The sequence below is a fragment of the Amphiprion ocellaris genome, chromosome 7, assembly GCF_022539595.1.
Source record: "Amphiprion ocellaris isolate individual 3 ecotype Okinawa chromosome 7, ASM2253959v1, whole genome shotgun sequence".
NCBI lineage: Eukaryota > Metazoa > Chordata > Actinopteri > Pomacentridae > Amphiprion > Amphiprion ocellaris.
The window spans coordinates 22,149,280-22,175,380 of record NC_072772.1 but is presented as its reverse complement, the minus strand read 5'-3'; the positions used below and the strand labels follow the sequence as shown (position 1 = coordinate 22,175,380).

The 26,101-nt window shown below is 40.2% G+C and overlaps 1 protein-coding gene across 25 annotated transcripts in view; it reads right to left on the bottom strand.

Annotated features, from left to right (window-relative positions):
• The window catches only part of phldb1b (pleckstrin homology-like domain, family B, member 1b), a 153,744-nt gene that overhangs the window by 94,516 nt on the left and 33,127 nt on the right, over positions 1–26,101 (bottom strand). For 7 of the 25 annotated variants that reach the window (XM_035950180.2, XM_035950183.2, XM_035950185.2 and 4 more), the window contains exons 1-4: positions 19,213–19,400; positions 17,209–17,310; positions 11,189–11,312; positions 8,006–8,176 (exon numbers count right to left, since the gene is read on the bottom strand). In XM_035950180.2, the coding sequence (XP_035806073.1) occupies positions 8,006–8,176; positions 11,189–11,312; positions 17,209–17,310; positions 19,213–19,248 (433 nt within the window). In that variant the 5' untranslated portion in view covers positions 19,249–19,400. Of the gene's footprint in view, positions 1–984; positions 1,433–8,005; positions 8,177–11,188; positions 11,313–17,208; positions 17,311–19,212; positions 19,404–26,101 lie in introns of those variants that run through there. The other 18 variants (XM_035950179.2, XM_035950182.2, XM_035950189.2 and 15 more) reach the window with 8 other exon arrangements.

Here is a 26,101-nt window from a genome sequence, read left to right as displayed (position 1 = left end):
GCGTCTGAACTGTCTAACGTGACCAGAACTCGTGGACCCAGAGGCTTCAGAAGAAGCAGAATGCATGAAAAGGAAGCTCTATTCTGTTGCAGCCACCAGCCCTGGGTAGGTCACATTGGAAACCAGGAATAGCCGTGTAACAGTAGACAGACACAGTGAGGTCTGCTCATGCCAGGCTGGACGGGGGCTAACTGCAGACCTGGCAGACTTGTATATGTTTGTAGTCTATAAACAGAACTCACATGGAGGCTCAGGGAACCTAGGGCTCAGCTCTGGGGACTGAGTGGCTGGAGACAGCAGGTGTTCATGTTGAATGTGTGGAGCGGCAAACCAAACTCCGTTCGAAAAACCTTGACTTTATAATTTCCTTCGCGTAAGGCATCCCAATGTCTGTGTTAAAGTACGACCTAAACATCCTAGTCATGTCTGAAGGGTATTTGGAAGAATTCGGCTTAATTCATAAACCCAAGCAGCTGTTTATGCGGAAAAAAAAATCACTTTTTCTTGTATTGGTCAATACAGGTACCAACTGCCCACCATTGTAAACTTGCTTCGAGCGGCGACTTGAGAGCAGGAGGCAGGAGCATGAAAAGAGTAGATTATTTAACAGCTAATGTAAATAATGTTAGATGCATGCATGCCGAATTGCACAGAGCCTCTAATAGTTCCTGTAAAATCGTTGTAATTGTTCTGTTATAGGTATTTTTTACTAATAAGACCGTAAAATGTCACATTTATCAGATATTTGAATGGAGTTTGGGGAAGGAACGAGGACTGTAACAGCCTTTATCTTTTCACATCAGCAACCAGTGTCCACACTATGCTAGCTAGTGTAATAAGCTAACCTAGAAGGAACACTTGGGTTCAGCTACAGGACCCCTCCTTAATGTCACCATGCACCGGCTAATAATTTCGAACGACAAACAGTGAATTTAAACCAGCAAACAGCCTGAAAATATCCCCCGGTGAAACAGACCAACTTACTTTAACTCCAATGAATGAACCTCCTCAGTCCCTCCGCTGTTTTCATCGCCTCTGCTCCTTTAAAACCAGCCACGTGTTTTTGTCCGTTTCTGCGGGTTATTGTGGAACAACAGCAGCGTTTATGGTTCTTTTTGTCCGGGACGCGCTTTTGTTATGATAATCCTTAAAAAGCCCCAAACTCTCTAATATATTCTGCAGATATCTCAGAGTTGACAATGGGAGCTGTCTGCCCACTTGTTAGGACACGGCTTCATCCACTGATGCGGTGGTATATCCCGGCTCATTCAAACCAGTGCGGGAGTTTACAGTCATTGTGATGTGGCTCCATTGTCTCCTCTACCCCCCTCCTCACATCCACGCTGCTCCGGCTGGAGATCTTCTCTGAGCCCTGCTGCTCCTGGAGCTAACAGCTGGCTCTCAGTCATCCGTCAGCCCGCAGACAGAGTGAGGCTGTCAGGGAGCAGAGAGGAGGAGCAGCGGGAGGAAAAGAAGGTGGAGATCCTGAGTCAGAGCAGAGAGGTGGAGAGATAGGGAGAGGGAGGGAGGGAGGGAGGGAGGAGAGGGAGGTCTACTGGGACAGAGGGAGCTTCAGGCACCACATGGCTTCATCCACACTAGGAGAACACCCACCTGATCAATCACATTTGGGTCGTTCCAGAATTGGACGATATTTTACATCCCACCCATCAAATTTCAAATAATCCATATACAAAATACTAAAGCATGTTGTTGTGTAAAATTAATTGTCCTGAGACCAAATCAAACAAAACTAGGAGAAAAGAATGTTTGAAAATATTTTTTTTTAAATACCAAATAAGTCTGGAGTTCCTCCCAAAATGCCATTTTTCTCTTTTCCCACAACCCTGATGAGCAAACTGAATCTCAGATAAAACAGTTATTAAATTTCAGTCTCCTTGTTTTGGTATTAGGCTATTAGTCCAACAAGGAACAACGGAGTTAGGTGTCGATTGGTGTCCGTTTGTCTGTCCATCTGTCTGTCTCTCAGCAACATTACTCAAAAACAGACCAACAGATTTCGATGAAATTTTCAGGGAAGGTCAGAAATGACACAAGGACCAAGTGATTCGATTTTGGCAGTGATGTGGCTTATAGTGTGGATCCACAGATTTGTTACAGATTTCTGTATCATTGCGAGATAGCTGCACAGCGTCACTGTAACCATGACAACAACTGAACACTACGTCAGCTGCCTGCTGACAATCACATGATTATTATCCTACAAAAAAATCCACCGCTGCGGACCACAAATGTTTTAAAGATTTCATCTGTCGGAAATGATATGACTGAGCAGCCTTGGTGTGTTCACCCACGTTTTTATGTTCTCCAATCTGATTTGTTGCATGCATGTGTAATTTGTGTGTATGTGTAATTTTTGTAATTATTCAAAAATAGTATAAATAATTATTCATCATAGCTTCATGTTTTCAGCATCTCCTACCCCCGCTGTCTGCAGTGTTTTCGTAATCAGTGTCATATAATTAATGATGTCTACCAGTCATGTTCACCCAGACACTGCTAATGTTTGTGGAGGTTTTCCTCTGAGCTCCTTATGTTCGTCCTGACAGGCTGAATCAGGCCGACCATCCTTTATCCCTTTAAACATCAGCTCCTCCTGCTTTGAACAAAGTGGCTTAGTTTTTATATGCCCTTTTATTGTTGGGATTTCCCTCCATCGGCTCTTTTCATTTATATTGTAAATCCAAGAGGATTACAACCAAACCCCTTTGCTGAGCACATTCTCATTTTGCAGAAACTTGCTGCTGTTTGATTTTGTATAAACTGACCTACTGAAGAGTCAAACCCTCTCAAGGTGTAGACCTTTAATCTGCAAACTAAAAGATAAAGCCAAAGCATCAGATTACCTCTGACACACACATGTTGAGTCATAGCTGGCTGTGATGCATCCTGTAGTCTCTACACTACTTCAGTGGTCTTGTAGGGAAATGTAAGCGTCTTGTAATGTATTACTCATGTAGCGCACATAACTCAGGGGAGTGGCACCTAACTAACAAAGTCTGATGTGCTTCCTGCTGTAAAATCAGATCTGTATCAACATGCATGAACACTAAAGGAAGCAATACAGCCTTGTTAGCAAGCCCAGCTATTCCTTTCATGACCACTCCAGCTCTTCCACTTTACAGGACCCTGACACTGAACTCTATTTTACCCTCACACTCATTCTTCCACCTGAAACCCCCTCTGGGGCTAAACTCAGTTCTGTCTGGGGTAGAGGGGGCAGTAAAAATAGCCCCGTGTCCCCACTCAGGTTACCCTGCCAGAGTTCAGGTCAAAATACCAGCAGACAGAGGGACACACTGACAGACAACACACATGCATCCCATAGTCACACGGCTTTATAGAAAAGCCATCAAGGTGTTTGACAAAAAGCCACAGTCATTTCATCATTGTGCAATCTTAGAGAAATATCAATTGTTATGTCTTGAGAATTTCAAATCATTTAAAAGTGCTTGTTTAATGTATAAGTCTATGAATGGGATGGCCCCACCGCCCCCAGGGGATTTTATCAAAAAGAGAAATAAATCAAGAATCAAGAATCTTTATTGTCATTATGTTTTCATGCAGCGAAATTTAGATTGGTGACTCCCAGCTCTAGATAAAAAATAGAAAAAGGCACACTATATACAAATAAAATATAATCCAGAAAAGATAGAAATATGTAAAAAGACTTACTGCAAATAATGGTATCACTAATACAAGGTCGGCCACCAGGGGGGATTGTGAAGTAAAGTTTAGGAAGTCCTCCTTTGCACAGAATGCCTCATCTATTAAAGGCTGCACAAACTGGAATACTTTGCCTATAGCTATCAGAGAAAGCTGGGATAACGGATGGAAACTAGCCTTGTGCTAAATCTGGCCTATTTAAGGCCACCTTATGTAAACTTATAAGATTGTTCATTCATTAACATGCATTGTACAAAGAAAGAAAGAAAGAAAGAAAGAAAGAAAGAAAGGACACTGGATACTGATGAACAGAGCATTTAGAGAAAGTCCTCCTAGCATTTTTCATTTTTCACATGTCTGAGTATTTGATTCCACAGCAGCTCAGAGGGAGGTTGACATCCTGTGACTAATGAACAGTAGTGTTCCTTTAACTCACTGTATGCTCCTTCTGATGTAAACTTCCATGAATGTCCATGACTGAAGTGAAACAGTTCCACTTAACAGTTTTACTTCCTCTAATTCGGTTAAGTTGTAAATTGTGCAAGACTACAGTATAATGCAAACTTGCACAATACACTTGTCTGTTCAGTTCCATAGGAGGACTACATACCAGACACCTCCATTTGTCTTACAGCCAACTTAGTTTGTGGGGTATATGACACATTATAATAGTTTGAGTGAAAACAACAAGGTAACTAACATTGGCTGTCAAAAAAGTCACATTCAAGGCTATTTTTCTGGCTCCAGTTCACATCTCAGAACTTTTAACCCCATATTCTGCCTCAAACCCCTTAAGATCAGAAAGTCAGTGGCTGTTAAAAAAGTCACATTCCAGGATGAAAATAATGTGGGACCCTGCTTTTACTGTTTTAGTACCAACACGGTGGAACAAACTCCCCCTGAGCCAGTACCTCATTTTTTAGAGCTTGTAAAACCAACCTTTTTGTTTTCTTTCTATAGTTATTTTATTATTCTCTTTCCATATTCCTAGACTGACACCAACAGCTGAAAGCACATTCCTTGTATGTTGTGTACGTACTTGGCCATTAAAGCTGATTCTGATTTTGTACAGATTGACATTTGTATAATATTTCATGTTGTTTCTAAACTTTTGTTGCCCTTTTTTAAATGTTTTCTTTAATGTTTTATTGTAGCTTCTTTTTGTAAAGCATTTTATAATTCCAGTTTTAGGAGTTATTATTGTTATTGTTTTATTCTTTAGTTTTTTGATTTACAGACTATAAATTCACTGTACTGATTTAGTATTGAAATGTTATCATTTTTTCATTTGGTTCAGTTTGTCAAAAATGGTCAAATAATTGACTCCATACTTAGTTTTTTTACACAACCAAATTATTTTTCCTATTTATGTTTAGGTGCACCGTAATTGCAAACTGGATTACATCCAGGAGCAACTTATTGTAAAGGATTAAGAGGGAGAGCATGGCCAGCACAGATAAGAAAGCAACTTACACCACTAACTGGGTTCACATCCAGACCTTAATTATGATGTAGGCAGCAAAAGTCAAGGTGTTGAAAGATTAAAGCAGACCATCAACCAAACAGTAAAACATTACAATAATGCTTGAACAAAGTAACATTGTACTGCAAGACTGAATCATTTGGTGGAAAAAAAGGATTGTGAGTGAATATCTGACTGATACCTTGTAAGAAAATGTTTGCATTCACAATCCCAAAGTAAACAGGTGCAATGTTTTCCTCTGCACTTAGGAAGAACAGCAGTTGAAAGCAACATTAAATAGAAATGCTGAGGTAAAGTTAAAGTATGATAAAACTGCACTGAAGTACAACACATTAATAGTCAGTGAGAATATCTGTAAGAAAGGAAAAAGGACCAAAGTATGAGATGCAGCATCAACACATTCTCACTTCCACTTCACATACAGATGCTTTGACACAACAACTTTAGCACCAGTTAAAGCACTGGGTATCTATTTAGAGTCATTTCTCTACACTGGGGGTCACAAAAAGACTGGAAAAGTCATCCTAAAGCAGGAGGATGAAGGCATTTACTGTATGTCAAACACAAGACTTTCCATCCAGGATACTCAGGTTGGTGTTCTGTATGGGTCTGTGATTTTTTGACATAATTCGCTTATTACTCAGGGGGTTTTTGTGTTACTATTTTGTTTTCCGTCACTCCAAGTTTTGACAGCAAAACTACATTGTTTGATCCAGGAAAAGAATGTGGTTTGGGTTAAATCGACCCTTTCACAATGTTAACTACATGTTGTGAGTAACTTCTCTCTTCTGCTTCAACCTTCTCCTCCATTCTATGGCCACCACATTGTTGAATTCATCGAATTTATGATTCATTGTCTGAAAAAGAGCAAAGGTGGCAACAACAGAGAACCAGTCCAATGGAAACTTTGGAATTGTTGGGTTTCTCCATAATTTTGCAAGACCTTTCTCCACTTGCTATGAATTGACACTATTCAAAAAAAAATGAAGTGATTTGTATAGGGGCTGCACAGAGGCTCAGTGGTTAGCACTTTAGCCTTGGAGCTAGAAGATCCCCGGTTAGCATCCCGGCTTGGGCGTAGGATCTTTCTGCATGGAGATTGCATGTTCTCCTTGCCCATGTGTGGGTTTTCTCCAGGTTCTCCAGCTTCCTCCACAGTCCAAAAACATGCTGAGGTTAATTGGTTATTCTAAATTGCCCGTAGATGTGAATGTGAGTGTGATTGTTTGTCTCTATATGTAGTCCTGTGATAGACTGGTGACCTGTCCAGGGTGTCCCCTGCCTTCACCCTAAGTCAGCTGGGATAGGTGGCACAAACATGTTTCAGCTGCAAGACCTGCCCCTATAGAACTTCACTCAGGGCTGTTTTCAGGGAAGACAAAAGTCTCTGTGGGGTAGGTACTTCTGAAAGAATGCTGTGTGGGTTTCACCACTGATGGAGAAGACAAATGCCAACTGGTTAAAGTCAGAGAGGACAACAAGCACCTTTTTTCAATCTTCTCCTTATCTCCATTGCCGTCAACAATGTAAAACTTGCCTTACGGGCCAACACAACACACCCAAAACTGTTTTATTTCCCACATGCTCATAGAACTACTATTTCTCATTGTGTCGGTACACTCAAATTTCCCATCACCTCGGCCAGCTTTCCATCAGTGGGAAACCACTTAACTTCAGCTCTTGAAGGACTTCTCTAGAAGTCTATAGAAGCATCACATGTTCTTCACCCCAGACATGCTTTAAAGGATTGAGCAGTTCAAGTTTTGTCCCAGCACATTTAGGTTTGGATTTTTGTCAGCTGATCTATTTGCAAAATCTGCAGATTTTCTTTTTTTTTTTTTATATTTTTTTTGGCCTTTTTTTTTTTTATTGGATAGGCACAGTGAGAGAGAGACAGGAAACAGGGGAGAAGAGTCGGGGGAAGACATGCAGCAAAGGGCCGCGAGCGGGAATCGAACCCGGGCCAGCTGCATCGGGGACCAGCCCCTGTACATGGGTCGCCGCTTAACGCGTTGAGCTATACGGACGCCCATCGGCAGATTTTCTTGACGGTATCTTAATTCAAAGCACAGTCCTTGATTTTTTGTGTACAACAAACCTCTCAGTCAGCTTTCCATAACCAGAGACTTGCTATCAGTTACATTATTTAACAGTTTTCTACTTTGTGTTGGTAGACTGTTGAGCCCATCTAGAGTTCCATTAATCTTTTACTGCAGCAGCCATACTTTCCAAGGAAACTATGCTGTCTATGACAACAGTCTTTAATTTTAAAAAGTCAGTCCCAAGGGTAATGTTAGGAACATTCTCCACAGAGTCCAATCTAAGATCCACCACTGCTGCAAGAGATTGAAAATCAATTCATCTGTTCCTCTGCTTTCTTCAATATGTGCATGCCTGAGCACAGCAAAGCTCACTCTGTTAACTCATTAACACAGGAACCTCAGGCTACTCTCAGTCGATAGCTATTTAAAAGCACCAACTGTGCACTTTATTGAATAGACCTGCTGGCTCTTGTGTTGCATTGTCATTGCCGAGGCAAAGAGCTGATGGATTGATCTTTGACTCACATAACTGAGATCATGCATATTAGTAGGCAGGAGAAATTACAGCTGGGTTAAATAGAAACCATGCATCTTTTCATTTCTGATTACTGGTTTCCTCTCATATTTGGTCTACGTGGGCAACATGGAAATCCTGACAAAGCAGAAGCAATAAAGCTGATTTTAACACTGCTGGCAGTCTGGGGAACTGGATTCACACGACACTTGTGGTAAAAACAGAGACCTTTTAAGGCAGCTGAGTGTATTATGGGATATAAGCTGAGCTGATTCCTACCTTGTGACAGGCGGGTGGGTTGTTTGACCTGGAGCCCGTCGACAGCACAGAGGTTCCCACAGGGGTGCAGCGTGATGACCCCTGACCTGTTCTCTATGTAACAGTGCTGGGCTGCCACCCCGGGGCCCTGGATGCTGATGTCCATGGGACCATGACCCAGAGTGGTGCGGCCTGCAGGAGGGAGGGAATATTAGACTTAAATCTGATGCAGTGATGCAGTAAGAGTGGTCTAACTGATAATATACAGATAAAATAACCAGATCATTTGCACACACTATACACTACCATTCAAAGGTTTGGGGTCACCACGACAATTTCATGTTTTCCATCAAAACTCACATTTTTATTCATGTGCTAATATAATTGCACAAGGGTTTTCTAATTATCAATTAGCCTTTCAATACCATTAGCTAACACAATGTAGCATTAGAACACAGGAGTGATGGTTGCTGGAAATGTTCCTCTGTACCTCTATGTAGATGTTCCATTAAAAATCAGCCATTTCCATCTAGAATAGTCATTTACCACATTAACAATGTCTAGACTGGATTTATGATTTATTTAATGTTGTCTTTATTGAAAAAAACTGCTTTTCTTTGAAAAATAAGGGCATTTCTAAGTGACTCCAAACCTCTGAACGGTTGTGTACAGTAGTGCATACTGTACTGTGAAAATGATCAGCACTGGTGCTGATGATTACCAGGATCTCTTAAGACTGATTTCAATACAGATTTAAAGTAAACATACATGTACTGATTAAAATTCAACATTATTGTATTCATTATTTGAGTCAAGGGATTTTCCTGTCCATAGATGTTACAATAATAATTTGTAGCAACAGTAGCAAGGGTTGTTTTGGTACGAGACAGTGAAGTACAAAATATGAAGTTATTGAAGGTAGCATGACAAAATAAATACATAACATACATGCAAACATGCAAACTACTTTAAATTATTTCCATTAAAGATATAATGTTAATTACAAACTTTGCTATAAAAAGTGTTGTGCCTAACTACCACATTGGTTACTTATTTCATGTTTTTAGGAAAAGGTAAAACACAGCAACTATGTATTAATTTAAAGTTACATCTGAAAAATTTTTAATATTATGTCACCTTAGAAATGATTATACTATCAAATGTTTAATATTCAGGAAAGGAAACAGCACAGACATTTTGTAAAAACCATGAAACTGAGATAAAGACTGTAGACACAGACTAAGGGAAGCAGTGTGAAGCAGGAAGGCATGTCAATGAAACCAGCTGCACCACCACACATACTTCTCTTTAAACCCTAATATCCACTTAATGATGGAATTATGCTCAAAATGAACCCCAGCACAGTGATCAGAAGGAGGAAATTTACCTAATGACATCAGAATGACTTGTGTAAAAAATGAATTGATTCAGTATTTGAGGAGAGAAGATGACACCTTTTCAATGGGAGTCTGTTGGAGCCAGAGATGTTTTTCTGATCCAGCTCCTGGTGACTCTCTGTAGTACTACACTTTACTGTTGCCAAAGATTGCAAAGATCCCCGGTTTGCATCCTGGCCTGGGATTCTTTCTGCATGGAGTTGGCATGTTTTCTCTGTGCATGTGTGGGTTTTCTCCAGGTTCTCTGACTTCCTCTCACAGTCCAAAAACATGCTGATGTTAACTGATGATTCTAAATTGTCAGCTGGGATAGACTCCAGCCACCGCCACCCTAATGAGGATTAAGTGGTGTATAGATGGATGGATGGATGGATGTTTCTTGGATTTGACTGACACACTCTCCTTGTCTGGACAAATGTAAATCAGTCTGCAGAGGCACCAACAGAAACAGGAAGGCAACAGACAGACAGACAAACAGACAGGGCATCATGCTAGCAGACAAACAAAGGCCAAGAGGCCAGCAGACATACACAGGATGAAACCTGTCTGACAGAACCAACCATAGATTTAGAGGTGACAACAGGGTCGGGTCACCAAAAATACAAGAGTTTGTTCTTGTTGTTGTTGTTCTTGTTGTTGTGACCTCTTGTAAAATATCTGTCCATCCATTACCTATACACTGCTTAATCTTCTCCATTTCCACGATCAGAGAGCAAACTCCATGGACTGATAAACACCATGACTCTAGCAAAAGGAATTTGAGTTGAACTGTTGTGTCAAACAAGATATTTCTTCTCACAGTGAATATTTGCAGTTAATGCAAAAAAAAAAATATCTCGGTATCCTTGTTGTGGATGTTCCTGATTTAAATGAGAAATACTCACACTCAAACCATGACCTGTGATTAGAAGCCTAAAGTAGATAATGTTTCACTTTAATGGGTCACTAATCAAACAGGTTGGCACTGCGAACCACTATCCGCCTTAAAACAGCTCCATGGCTTGCTTTTGCAAAAATCTTATAGCTAACCATCATTATATTTCATTTTAATAGAAGTACCTACTCTGTTCCCTTGAAAATTACACTGAAAGCATGCAAAGGTTCCCCACAAGTTCCTGTAGTGGCCTAAAGTCCGGTCAGAGCAGATGGATGGGTCAACAAAGCACTCGATTTTCCCAGTTCAGCTTCAACCATCTACTATCTATACACTGCTTAATCCTCATTAGGGTCACATGGGGGGCTGGAGTCTATCCCAGCTGACTTAGGGGGAAGACAGGGGACACCTGGACAGGTCACCAGTCTATCACAGGGCTACATATAGAGACAAACAATCACACTCACATTCACACGTACAGACAATTTAGAATTATCAGTTAACCTCAGCATGTTTTGGACTGTGGGAGGAAGCTGAAAAAAACTCACACATGCACAGGGAGAACATGCAAACTCCACGCAGAACCTTGTAAAATATATACAATATAAATGTTATGTAATCATTTGAAATAAATCTAATATAATAAAGCTAATAATGTAATAAAAATAATGTAATAATGTCTGGCTGCAGCAACGTGACAGCAAGTTAACTCTATAATTCACTTCATCACAAATTTCACTGGATTTACAGAATGACAAATAAAAGTCTCTGTTGTATTCTATTGTGATGGCTCAGGAAAAGTTTCTATGAATAAAGCAGCAGTGATCAGTTCTATAAAAACTGCTGTAAATCAAGCCCTTTTGCCCAGAAGTGTGTTTTGGAACACTGTGGGTATTCTCTGAAGTTAACTGGTGAGCTGTGCTTGTGTCTCACCCTCAGGCAGCGGCAGCAGGGTGATGGCGGTGCTCAGCCGCCCGCTGCCCAGGCTGACCAGGTGGGGGCGCTCTGCTTGGAACTTCAGCCCCTTTCCAGTCTCGATCAGGTCCAGCGGGGTGCTCTGCAGGAAACGTCAGGTATTAAATTTTACATGAGTATTTTTGACACAGAACCTTTCGTGCTTCTACATCACGCAGTGTTTGTGCTGTGTATTATAAGCTTTCTTTTGTCACAGAGGAATTTTATTGGCTCCTATGGGGCACATTTGATTAGACAAAATCCGACTGTGATTCCATTTTGCTAGGTTTGTTTTATTTATTTTCATTGTTTAACACACTGCAAAGTGCATGACAGTTTTTGAAACATTTTAGTCCCAAATAAAAGAATGAAGTCAAAATATAATAAATTCATAGTTACAACTTATTAGGGTTAGACTTTGCAGACATTTCACCTTACTCTAGGTAATCTGATTTAATAAGACACTCTATACCTCTGGACCTACTGAGGTCTCATCCTCTGCTGTATCTGCACAGCTCTGTCTGGGTGGTTGTAAATGAGACGGGAATCCTTTCCTGTCCATTAGCTGAACTAATTGCTTGTGCATGACAAACAAAATGTGAATATGTAGCGTAACAGGAGGAGTCACAGCTCTGCTTTCTGTCCAGCACAGACTGGAGCTTTACTGCTTCACTAATGCGTCAGGTTTCATCCTCCACTGTGGGAGAAGAAGACGTCTCTTCACTGTGGGAGGCCAGTTCTACTCTGCCTGCTCTGGCTGTTTACATATTCCTCACACACTGACGGAAGAGTGTGTGTGTGTGTGTGTGTGTGTGTGTGTGTGTGTGTGTGTGTGTGTGTGTGTGTGTGTGTGTGTGTGTGTGTGTGTGTGTGTGTGTGTGTGTTGTCTTCCCCCTCGTAGCTCTGCCTGAAGCACCACCATGTGCTCTCGGCTCAGCGAGGGGGAAGGGATGTCGCCATAGCAACAGCCCTCCGCAATTAAGAAACATGAAGCTCCTGGAGGGGCTTCGGCGAACTAACTTGTGATGAGCACTTTTCAGCTCAGCAATGCCAGGTTATAAAGTGGATTCTGCTTTTTAGTCATCTTTATTTTTAAATTATTCCCACCGCAGCACTGACTTGTGACTGGATGCAGCAAAATGTTGTGTTGTGTTTTACCTCCCAGGATCTAACATCCTTCAATAAACCAGTTCTACTGTTGAGTAACATGCATTATTCTAAAAATGCACAGTATCAGGCTGAAGAAGAAAAATGGAATTCAGCTGCCACCCATTATTTTTACTGTGCCAAGGAACACGGTGGAGATGTGTGACGATCAGCGCTGGTTTGTCTGTCTGTCTGTCAGCAACATTACTCTAAAACAGATGAACAGATTTGGATGAAATTTTCAGGGAAGGTCAGAAATGACACAAGGACCAAGTGATTAGATTTTGGCAGTGATGCAGCTTATAATCTGGATCCACAGATTTGTTAAAGATTTCTGTATCATTGTGAGATAGCGACATGGCGTCACTGTAACCATGACAACAAGTGAACACTACGTCAGCTGCCTGCTGATGATCACATGACTGTGATCCTACTACAAATCCATCACCGAGGACCACACATTTTTAAAGATTTCATCTGTTGGAAATCATATAATGACTGAGCAGTCTTGGTGGAGTACTGAGCTCTCTGAGTGCTTTTCTTGTTTATATCTGTGCTTTTTACATTTTGACATGTCAAAACATTTTCTTTGAAAAATGAGGCTGAACTTAGACTAGTGATTCCCAACCTTTTTGACTTGTGAACCTTCAAATGGAAATGACATCTATTCATTACTCCACAGATTGCTTTTGTCTATGAACAGACTGGTGTTGCAAGGAGAACAAGAAAAGCACTCAGAGAGCGCAGTACTCCGCCAAGGCTGCTGAGTCTTTGCATCATTTCCAACAGATGAAATCTTTAATACAAAATGACCTTTCGCTGAACACAGGCGTGTGTTATGCATGTGTACATTATGTATGGATACCAAATCAAGTGACCTAAATATGTAGTGGGTGGTGGGAACTGATGGGACTCAGAAACACCCCCACAATTTAATCAGCTCTTCCTGGAATCATTTCCAACAGACATGTCCTGATAAGTCCACAGTAGTGGATTTGTAGTAGGATCACACTCAGCAGGCAGCTGACGTAGTGTTCACTTGTTGTCATAGTTACAGTGACACTGTGTTGCTATCTTGCAGTGATACAGAAATCTTTAACAAATCCATGGATCCAGACTATAAGCTGCATCACTGCCAAAATCTAATCACTTGGTCCTTGTGTCATTTCTGACCTTTCCTGAAAGTTTCATCCAAGTCTGTTAATCAGGTTTTGAGAAATGTTAACAGACAGACAGACAGACAGACAGACAGACATCCGTGGATTGTCACATAACTCCGCCACGTTCCTTGGCGGAGTAACTAGTCAAAGGCTTGGACACAAACATAACACACAGGATTACTTATAAAACAAAAAAGATTCCAAGATGATCACAGTTTATTTCTGGCGTTTCCCCTTAACGTGGCTGTGGATGTTTTATGGGTCAATGGTAACTTTGAACTCAGTGTTGTGATGATTCCAGGAAATAAGGAGTCACACAGAACTGTGTGTAAAATGTGTGTATCAGCCCGACTATCACAGGCTCCCTGCAGCTTTCCAAAACACATGATTTAGCTCCTCATCTGTGTGCTCTGCTTTGAAAAGTGATTTGGTCAGCCAGCAGGTCTCCCTGGATGGAGCTTCATCGTGCAGTTAGAAAAAGAGTCATTCTAGGCTGCTTAATTCTGTACTCAGACTCACACTTCAAAAGCCACTTTAAAAATGATTTCTTTTTTGGAAAGCTACAGGGAGCTGCTGCAAGTCGCCCTCACATGTACTTTTTGCAAACTGTTTTGTGCAAAACCTTGTGACCCACTACAGCAGAGGTGTAGAGTTCAAACTTAGCATGACCCATAGAGGGACACTATTAGGTAATCCACTAGGTTGAAATATACTGGAAATCTAAATTAGCACATTGACAATAGTGTGCAAATCTGCCATTAAGGCAAACAGTAGTCACTTTTAGGAATATAAAATATAACAAGTTGGTTTGTTCAGCATTTTTAAGTTTAATACATGGTTCTATTAAAAATGAAGAAAACCCTTTGAAAGAGTAGTTGTGTTCAAACGTTTTACTGGCACTGTATTAACTGCAAAGATACTCTATACCAATGCAAAGACTATTTTTCCATGTTTGTCATCTTTCACGTCTTTTCATAAGCATCAGTAGAAATCCTGAACACCATGAAGACTGGATGGTCTCACATGGCAGCAAAAGATTTTCCACTTCCATTTCTTTTGTGATGACAGGCAGTGAGTGAAGCAGTTTTTACAGAGCTGATAAGACTCTGTGCCAGCTCAAGTGTCAAATGAACTCTGATGGGTGTGGAGTCATTACCTGGCATGGATTTGCATTTTAAAACATGCTGCGGCTGCGTCTTTTTGTCCCACTTTTGAGCCCTTAGGTTTTTTATTTACAACCTGGACGCGTTCATTGACTCGCCCACTCGGCTGGTTAGCTAGCCGTGTGTGTCCTAATAGGATTATCTGATTGTGGTGGAGGGTCGGTGGAGTGGGGTCAAGTCTAAGAGGATTGCTGAGATGGAGACTGGCTTGCTTGGAAGGCACTGGGAGGCAGACTGGGAGTGATGGGAGGAGAGGGGAGGTGCCAGTGGGCCACCACTGCAGGACTGATTCAGGCTGATCTGCTGTGTGCTGCTGCTCCCATGCGGTGCAACAGATTCTCCCTGTCTGTACAGACTGTACATGGACAGGATGCATAAATATACACATGGTAAATACTACATATCCAGTACATCTGTAAATGAACGTTAGAAGAAGTCTGTACTAATGGACACTCCTTGTGTATTTATTGTGTATTTCGCACATCTTTTCCAGCTTCTTCATTGCTGCACATCATTTCTTTGTTTATATCTTCATTCCCCATTAAACAGACATTTGAGGATATTTTGTAACCACAAATTCTTGCAAAGCAAAGTCTTGCAAGCAATAGATAACAGATGACATAAAAATAATACAAATGTGAACCTTTAGTGCTGAAAAAAATCTCTAACAATCAACCAATTTGTGGAGGTTCTAGAAGAGACATTATTAATGAAATAAAACTTTAATCAGCAGTAGACATGATGAAAAATATTTTCTATTAAGTCCTTTCTAACAAAAGCACTGGAGGTCTCTCTCCAGCAAGAGCTGCAGATAAAACTGCTAACATAGACACAGCTATTGTTCTTACTCATACGCACACATCAGAGAGTCTGCTGACTAGACATATAAATGCATTATTAATATTTCCCCCCTTCACTTTCCTTTTCCCCCCTTCCCCTTTCTTCTTTTAATTGCATTTGATTGTTTCGGATGTGTGTTGTTTTCTGGATGTGTGATTTGTGGATGATGGTGGTTTTGGGGGTGGCAAGTTGGAGACAAATGCAAAATTTCCTCTCGGGACAATTTTGTATGTAACCTAACTTGAAAGGACAATTCCAGCTTATTTATCCTGGTCTATTTGTAATTAATGTGGCTGTTGTGGCTTTATAGGTCAAGCTAACTTTCCACTGTCTACCTCTGATGTGTATAGATGAGTATGCAGGTGGTTAATTTATGTGTTTTTATAAATGAAAAAAACAAATGATTTAATGGTTTCATGTAAAAATCTGCTTTTTTGGAAAGCTGCCATTTACCGCAATAAATGCTGTTAGGTGTGAGTTTCCCTCAGTCTCAGAGGATAATGCAAAACTAGCATCACACACTGAAACACAACAGAGCAATTAAAAGCAAAAATCTGGAAAGGGCAGAAGAGCAAAAACAAAACAAACAAACAAACAAAAAAATTAATATGCTGAAAAGTTAGCATGTAATTTTAGCCGTCTGGCAACAATTGATGCTTCTTCTTTTTCTTTTTTCTTTTTTTAAAAAATGCTGCCTAAATGCTTTAATGAAGTTGAATTAAACCGGAATGATCCTGTCGGATAAGGTGATAATCTCTTAGAGTTTTACCGAGATGGATCCTTGCTTTGCCAGTAGAGTGAGTCCAGCCGTTTAAAACAAGGTCAGTTTTCATTTATATACTGCATTGTTTTCCAGTATATATATATCTTTGGGTCCATTGTCAGTCATATATTATTTACTTTGTCCATCCGTGCAGTATTGTTTGTTTCAAGAAAAAAATTCTTTCTAAAATGGAGCCACATTGTACTTAAATGCCCCCAAATCTGCAGTTTTCTTAATTAAATTCCTGTTTTCTTTCCAGTATCCGCAGCACCATCCCAGTTTCCCTACAGGGATCATTAAAGTTTAATCTCATCTTGTTCTATCTTTCTTAGTCCCTCTAACGTGCATAAATGCACAGGGAAAAAAAACAACACACACACGCACACACACATCCTCTTAATTCCTGATAGGATTGTCAGACCCAGCAGGTGGGAAACGCAGACGTCCAATCTCCGGCTCTGTCTAATTACTGACTCTGGCTGCAGATTCCTGCTTTACAGCATACTGACATATGCCATCAGGACACGTCCCAGCTGTGCTGCCTGAGCCGCTGCCTCCTCACTCAGCGACAAGTCTGCCTTCAGCTCTGTGTTTACCATCGGTGGAGGGTTTTGGAGCCAGAAATGTGTCAGAACTGCCAATGTGGTGACATTTAACATCAGTGGACACAGTTATCAGAAGAAGAGAGCACTTATTGTGTGTGCGTTAACTGGAAACAAGGAACAAGAGTGGTGACATGTGACAGTGGTTTTCTGTGAAGGCTGCCAAGTTTTACACACTGAAGTTCTACTCTGAATCCTAAGTTTTTCTCTGTTGTCTCCTTCCGCAAACACACACACACACACACACACACACACACACACACACACACACACACACACACACACACACACACACACACACGCGCACACACACACACACACTCACCTGTAACACCTGGTGAGTTTGCCGTCCAACCTCAGGCATGTTCCTGTTCAGGCGGTCCATGTCCACTGAGCTGTCCACAGCTCCCTGCGACACATGAAGGTCCTGAAAGAGGAAATTACAACACCGAGTGAATGAGCAACAAAGTCGTCATTGGGTGACTTCATTTGTTAAAAAAAAAAAAATAATAAATTAAAAAAAAAAAATAGAGCATCAAAAGTTGGTGTATTATGTCTTCTCATGTTTGGCTTCTGATACAACTGAAGAAAGTGTAAAATCAATCAAAGTGTCCCAAACTCACACTTTCTGTCACTACACTGTAAAAAATGTTTGTAATTTTACAGTGAAAAGCTGTCAAACTATGACGGTAGAAATCTGTAAACTCTAAAACAGTTTTATGCAGTTTATATAACACCGAATCACCGTAAATGTGTTAATCAGGAGAAAAGTCTGTTTTTTAGATTTTTTTTTGTCTAGAAACAATACATTTCCCGACTTTTGCACAGTTTTTAATGGAAAAATGCAGTAATATGTATAACAATACTGTAATTTTTGCATTTAATTCTCCAGAAGAATACAGTTTTTCCCAGTTAAATGTACATATCGTTGTACTGGTAATGGAAACGTGCTGTAATATTTATTTAACAAGTAATATGGCAATTTCTGCATTTATTACATGTAAAAAAATATACAGTTTGTTGCTTTTGTGTTAAAAATGGACATATGCTTTAATATTTATGAAAGCTTTAACTACAATTTTTGCTAAAAACATATATATTTAATGGTAAATACACTAAATGTTGTGCTGATAATGGAAAAATGATGTCATATTTATAATAAATTAGATAAAATTATTTTATATGATATTTTCATGTAAATTTTCAAATTTTTAAAGGTTAAAACTTTTTCTTATAGTAAAATATGGAATGAAGCATGTTTTTAACCCTAAAATCAACAATATCAATACATTTCTTTATTGTAATTGTGGAAAATATTTTACCGTAATTTTGTGGTAGCATTTTGGCGACCGCAGCTGCCGGAATTTTACCATCAAAAACAACTTCTTCTTTTTTTTTACAGTGTATAATTTAAGAAAGTCAAAGCATATTTGCTGGGATTCCCCTTCCCCTTTCTGTCTACACGTCTAGGTGTGATTCATGCTGTCAGCACACACACACACACAACAGATGGTAGACAGTGTGTAGAAGAAGGAACACACAAATTAACACACACACACACACACACACACACACACACACACACACACACACACACACACACACACACAGAAATCTCTTGGTAGATGACACCTTGACTGGAAATCCTCCACCTCGGCTGCTCTCATGTCTCTATGAAAACAGACACACAAACTCTACACAAATCCCACAAATGCCTCACTTCTTACTCAAGTCACTTTTGGGCATTTCCATCAAGTCAGCACAGAACAAATGGCTATAAATAATGCTCCATGTCTATATTAGTACACGTGTAAAGTAGCCACATTCTGCGTGAGCGTGAATATGTGTGAGAAAACACTTTTGCAGTCATTATAGGAGATGTGAGAAGCGTGTGGTTGTGAGGAAGCACAGAAAACCACACGGGAAAGGTTCGAAAACACATAATTATCCCAATCACAGGGAAACAGAGTGTACCCGGAGTCGTTTGCATGCCTAAAATGTTGTGCAGCGGGGATGGAAAATATGGTTCTGATGTGCTCTGCCCTCAGGATAACAAAACCCTGCTGCAATATCATCATATTTGCTCTCCTGACAGTGAAATGATATTCAGCGGAGTGAGCCTCAAGCAAGCCTCAAACAGTAAATCACAAAACAGACAGAAAATAAAAACAAATGTTTTAAATATTTTGTCTGCAAATGCTTTTATGCAATAAAAACACTTGTCTGAGGCAGTTTTTCCCCTGCAGATTTCATGCAACTCTTCTGATGAGGAATTTCAGTCAGTTTCTAAACGCTAACCTGTCTGATCATCTCTAGATATAATAATTACCTTTGTCCAGTTGTCCAGCAAGTACATCGCCTCCATGGCAGAGAGCTGCTCCTGAACACTGACTAAATCCTATCAGAGTGAACTTGATTGATCAGGACACCTCCAAGACTGCAGAATGAGTTCAGAACACTTTCTTCAACGTTGCCTGTCTCCATGAAACACAGGTTGTGTCTTTGTCTTGATCTCCGTCTTTTGTGTAAAGCTACTGGCGCAGTGCCTTCCACAGACTCCCATTGAGGAGGAGAGACCTGTTGCTGCTTGCTCCACTAAACTAAGACCTGCATTCCTGACTGGCAGCAGCAAAGTCACAGATAACAGGGAGACATATGTGTGTGTGTTTGTTTAAGCAGAGATCAAAGGAGAGAAACAGAAGAAGAGATCAGGGGAAAGGAAGAGCAGGGAGTGATGAGAGAAGTGATTTGTTAAAATAAAGTTTTGAACATGTTGAATCAAGATAGGAGGAGTTCTGTAATTATGCACAATGCAAATGTACCATTATTCCTGAGCAAACAAGCTGCTGTGAATAAACCATGAAAAGTAGAAGACAGATGTCCAGTGGGAAAATACCTGCAGTACACCATACTTATATTCCTAAAGAAAGACACGAACAGCCACAAGGTTCAAAGTTAATGCATTGCACCCTCAACCTACACTTTTATATTATGATATAATAGTTTAACTACTTTTCCTTGTCAATATCACTCAAAACCAGCCTGTATGAACAGAACCCCTGTTCCTATGATTACTGAATCCCCCATATGTTCTTCCTCCACTACTCAGCTAGTCCTTATAATCCTCATTTATACCAGCCACCCACAATCCCATCATTACAAAGACAATTGCAAAAAAACAAACACGAAAACAAAAACACAATATAGCCTGGTGAGGCATAGCTTGTGAAACTGGCTCTTCATGTGAAAGATCAAGTTGAGTTGAAGTGATGGTTGTCCACACGTCATATTAAACTAATGCTTGCACATTGCTGGAAACATTTTTACATTTCGTCCCTGTTGATAAGCTGCAGTGTGGTGATGCTGGTGTTCAGAGTGGCACTGTGGTGGTTTAAAACTTTATTGTTCTTCTCTCTGTCTATTTTGACAAGGATTCCTTCTTTGCTGTTAAATTTAATTTTCTCCACTAGAATTAAACACCCATATGCTCTCAGTGTGGGTGTTTGTTCCCACCACATCAAAGTCCATTTCTCTTGGACTGTGGGGGGACAACAGCAGCTTTTCTTTCCCTCAAATCCAGAAACTCTCAGTGGAGACACAAAGAACTCTCCATCTCTCTATTTCTTTCCTTCCCTCTCCCTCTCGTCCTCTCATGCCAGGACAGAAAGGCTGGCATTGTTTTCTGTTGAGCAGGCATGGATCTGTCATCACACATGAGGGAATCTTTTTTTTGATGGGGCTGTGAAAGCGATGGAGGGAGGGAGGCTCACCATTTAGCTGGAATGCAAAAATGTAGAAGCAGTCAGAGAGACTGAACAGCCTGCCAAATAAAGAGAGAATAAAAATGCAAGGCTGGATGGACAATATGGATGATAGAGGGAGAAAAAGTAGGTGCAATGGAACAAGGTGGCCAACAGGTTATTTTTGAAAGAATCTGTAAAGTTTGTTCTGGATGAATTTATCCTCTGTTGAGCATGATCAGCAAACCGCTTCCGCTTTATGTAGCAAGAAAGAAATTTGAGTGCAAGGTGGTACGAGTAACAAGGTCATATGATATATCCTTCAGAACTGCAAGGCTCATAGTTGTAAAGGCATCTAGCTCTGGACAAACTACCAGCTGACTCTCAGGAACTTATACTGTAACCACGGTGGCCATTCAGTCCAGGCTCATGTCCAGCAGCAGTCCGTCCTCTGGGACAAACAAACTGATGATTTAAACAGTCTGGGGGCCTTCTCAGAGGATGCAGAGATAATCAGGAATGTGAAGACAGAGAATAGGATGGGTCACTTCATACTCATCTAGGGAGATCATCCGGGCACCATTCCTTTTGTTTTTATCCAGTATGATGTCAATGCTGCTCAGAAAATACCTGTCATTCATGTGGTCACTGCACAGCTACTCTAGCACCAGTGTTCATTGTGTCAACAGAAATATTCATTCACAACCTTGTTTCATTGAGAAAAAGGTTTAGGAACGCATTTAGACCCTAAAGGTTGAAAGATGTAATTGAACTGACAGCTCCTACCAGCCTGTTACAGGTTTGATCTTGTGTTTAAATGAATTGGCCTGAGAATAGATGCAGTCTGTAGCTATGGGCAAGACACTGGATGAGACACTGAAAGATCACTGCAGAAAAATGCAGAAACGCTGGAAACAGCAACAAGGATGGGACTGAAAAGAGAGGAAGGAGGTATTAAAGCCGTGCAGGTGTGTCACAAATTTCATTGTAAACACACCTGGCTGCTTAATAGACGTCCAACAGGCCTCTGTGTCTGAGTCTGTATAGAACTAAACAACTGACTGGCCTTTGTACCTTAAGATCTGTTCAAAACACACACACACACACACACACACACACGCACACACACACACACACTTCTTGATTGTCGATGAGTTCTACAGCACAGTTCCAGAATCTTTCTTGTGTTTTTTAGTTATCTCAACAACTGGGTCAGTATATAATTGAGGGACTTTTGAAGTCCATGGGATATATCTTGCATACAGTTTTATCAAAAGGAAAAAAGAACGAATGTTTTTAATGTTCATTATCATCATGTCTTTACAAATTCCAGAATTATTTATTATGGAAACAATCACTTATTAATAAAAAATGACTGGATATCACTAAAATGTCAACTAAATAACCGTCCGTATTTAATAACAATCACCTTCTAATTAGCTAAACAATAATAAAATGAACTGATTCGAAAATTGTTTTGATTGTGTTCATTTTATTAAGTAGAGATAATCATGACATATTTCTTTTTTGGTAATATATCAAATTTTACATGGAACTTTACTACAATATGTTTATAAACAACTTTCAATTTCAATTCTACTCAATTGTATACATAACATGTATAAGAATCTTTCTCTAAAAATGCCATGTGGTATTTGGTTACAGGCAGCCATGTTGATTTTAGGTCTGAAAACAGCAAAAATGTCAACTATGATACAAAAAGAGTTGGAAATCTAACCTCTTGTGGCATTTTCTTTGATTTTCCAAGTCAGAGAAGAGAAATTCTAAATTCTCATATGCCACTGAATGCAACAAAAGTGTGACATGTCAAGAGCCAAAAATTTCACAACACAAGACCATCCCTAACCCTAATCCAAACCCCTTAACCCTAACCCTACCCTAACCTTACCCTAACTCTAACCCTGCTAATCCTGCTAACCCTACTAACCCTAACCCTACTAACCCGAACCCTCATAGTATGGGACCCAAAAAAGTGTCACCATAAAACTATCCCAAATGACTCAGAATGGTCTGGAACGTGCTCCTAACCACTTTCTGTGGGGTGAATTTTCAAAGTGGCACTTAGTCAAATTCACTTTCGTCCGTCCCCATGGAAAATGAATGGGCAAACATTTTTGCGAATATCTCCCAACCAAAACGTCCTAGATGTTTGGAAATGTGACCTGCCAACATAATTCGGCTATGCTGAGCACGCCAGTCTTGGTCCCAAGTCTCTGCGACCTTCTGTTCTCGAGGTACATAAGAATTTGACAAAAATTTGCAGGCACCATCAACTTCCGGATGTCACTGAGACTCGGGGCTGGTCTCATTGGAAAGGCCATGTGGACAAATGGGGGGGTAGGTCAAGGTTTCATGCTTCTACTGTGTTCAGAAAGGGAGTTATTTCAAAATCAGACATCCTCAAAATCAGACATTGTGGTTATTACCCCTGTTCCGAACCCTTGCCCTAACCCTACCCAAACCATAACCCTACTAACCCTACCCTAACCTTAACCATAAACCCTAACCCAATCCTAACCCTGCTAACCCTAACCCGCATGATGTAACACTTCTAGTAAAGAAACGGATATTAATGTCAGCTGCAATTTTTAACCAAAACTGGAACACATAATCCAATAATGTGATTATTCAGCAGGTGGGGAGCTTAATAACCTTTAAATGCTGTTCAAACATCAAAAACACATGTAATGTACCTGATCAAAACTAACCAGACTCTTTCATACAGAAAGACAGAAGAATTAAGAAGTTAGAGCACACAGTGGTCTTTTTTTCAGAAGGCCTCCAACATGGCTGCCAGATGATGCAGCACATCGCTCAAAAAGTCTCAACATTACTGACTCCGTATAAGACAAATGAGAGCAGATGAAAAAGGAAGTGAGACAGAGAGAGGAGACAGATAGCAGGATGATGGAGAAAGAATATTAGATATTTTCTTTCTTGCTTCTATCTTGTCCAGTCAGCTGCCACCACACAGCTCTGCTCCTGTCTCCTGAGGGCTGATAATGGAAAATCCTTCGCCTGCAAGGACATCCATCTTTCCATTCCTCTGCATTTCTTCTCTGTCTCACTTCATTAGTCTCTCTCCTCATAATTCTTCCATCTTATCATCTTCATGCTCCCTCTGTCCGTCTCTGGCAGAGTTTCTTCTCACAGATACAAACTAAAACTTTTCCTGCACACATCATACTAAAAGTGCGCAATCTGCTGCAAGTCTTGGACAACAACAATAAGAATCATACACTTGTAGAAGTTTCTGCAGCGGCCATTATTCACATCACAGTGTCCCTATGCTCAGGAAACTGACAGCTGAGATAAATTTCAGGCAGTTTGCAGTGTTTACTGTATTGTTTTTCTTTGTTGGACACAGCCCAAGCCAAATGACACGTCCTGTTTTAAGAAAGAAACCACAGAAATGCAGTAAGCTGGTGCTGTAAGAAACAGGGTGGATCCACTATAGGCTCCTTTCAGACAATACAACCTGCTTATACACTGCATGCTGTAAGAGGTACTAAAATGCTGCTATTGATGTACAGAGCAGCACACAAATCACCCCATAAATCCTCCCACGTACAGTGAGTGACTTTCTTCAGCTGGATTTACACACCTCAGCTGAGTGTTGTAAACTAATGGGATAAGATGAGGTAACTGATTTAGATGCAACATCATAACAATGACAAGATAGTTAGTGTATGAAATCCTCAAGATACATTATACAAGTCTGCCTTTATGGACACACACAGCCAGACAGACAGAGTGAAGAGTGAATTTACAGCAGTGAGGTGGAGGCAGAGCAGTTTATACATAACGTATATGAAACCACAGCGTGACAACACCCCTCTGGACTCCTATAGTCTGGTCATATCAAGAGACCTAAAGCTTCGTACACCCAAAATGTGTTGTCTATTTGCAAATGTTGCTGAGCATGACCAGAGAGGATGGAGCCGATTGTCACATAACTCTGACGTTCCTTGGTGGAGTAAAAATACTGTAAACATATTAGAATCTTTATTAAAAGCAGAAAAAAGTCTGCATTTTATGATGATGAATCAAAATTAAATCCCTTTAGTGGAGAAACATCAGCAAAGTTACTACAAAATACCTAAGTAACTTGAGAAAAAGCAAATCAAAAATTAACAGTGGATATTATTTTAAAGGTTTTGCCTGTTCTGTAGTAGCTAACTTATATAAATAAATACTTCTTTTGTTTGTGATTTGTTTTGAAAATATGCTCACATTTCTATACTGGATTAAAAGTTAAGCAAAGAAACTATAAAAATCAACTTTGTTTGCAGTTGGAGGTGTCTTGTCATCAGTTTTCCAGACATCTCTAATCTAATGGAGGTCTATGGGGAAAATGCTTTCTCAGCAGTAAAGGATTTTTTTTCAGCCACTGTAATACACCCATTACCTGCAGATACTTGCAAAACCTACAGTATTTTCCTGTGCTAATGCATGGGTTGATAGTGTGCTGTTTCTTTTAATGAGCTTAAAGTAGCAAACTACCCAAACCCTAACCCTACTAACCCTCCGAAATCTTTTTCTTCAGGTGAGGGAAAAAGATTTCAATGCAAAATTTCATTCAAATTTCATGAAATGAGCCCCTGGTCTTGTTGTTGCCCTCTTTGACTGATGAAAAGGTGGTCCAATTTGGCTACAAGACATTTTTCAGCCACAAAAACGGACTCGTAAATTTACAAGACATTTTTCACATCAGATGTTTTGACGTTTCATAACACAGGTGAAATCAGTTACATCAAATGTCCCAGGAAGGCACGACACGGAGCCAGAATGAACAATACAAAGATCCTAGAACTAGCTAACCTTAATGGAATGCAATTCTTGACAAGTCAAGCTATTTACTGTGAAAAAGATGAATTAAAGTCAAACTGCTATTAAAGACAGAAAGCACCAAGACAACAATACAGAGGAGGTTTCCAGTCTGATATCAAAGTCTGTCCTTGGTTGACCGCTGAACCGTCTGGCTGGACGTGAAAGCTAATCATGACCTCTCATAGTTGCACTACAGTTTTGGAATCTCTGAAAGTTCATGGAATGTTTTAGAAATGTATCCAGATGGAGGATTTCAGGAAATATATTACTGACTTTTAGAAATCTTTGGGAGCTCAGGGAGACACAGGAAGAAGTCCAACTATGGAATTTGAACACTGCAAATCAGATCCTTGAACTTTTCTCTGCTATGTAATATACAACAGACTGCATAGGCAACATTGCTCCGTACTACAGGGGTGGCATCCAAACCCAAACCTAAACATAGCATTTACAAGCTTTATGATCCCATACCGAATAGCTCTGGTTAGTGGTGTCTTTAGTTGTGGTGCCTCAGGGCTTGAAGAAACAACTGCTGCTCAAACAGCAACAGCTTTCTCTCTGTGAGCTTTGATAGACCATCATGTTGCAAATCCATTGGACATTATGTACAAACAGCAAAAAATGAAG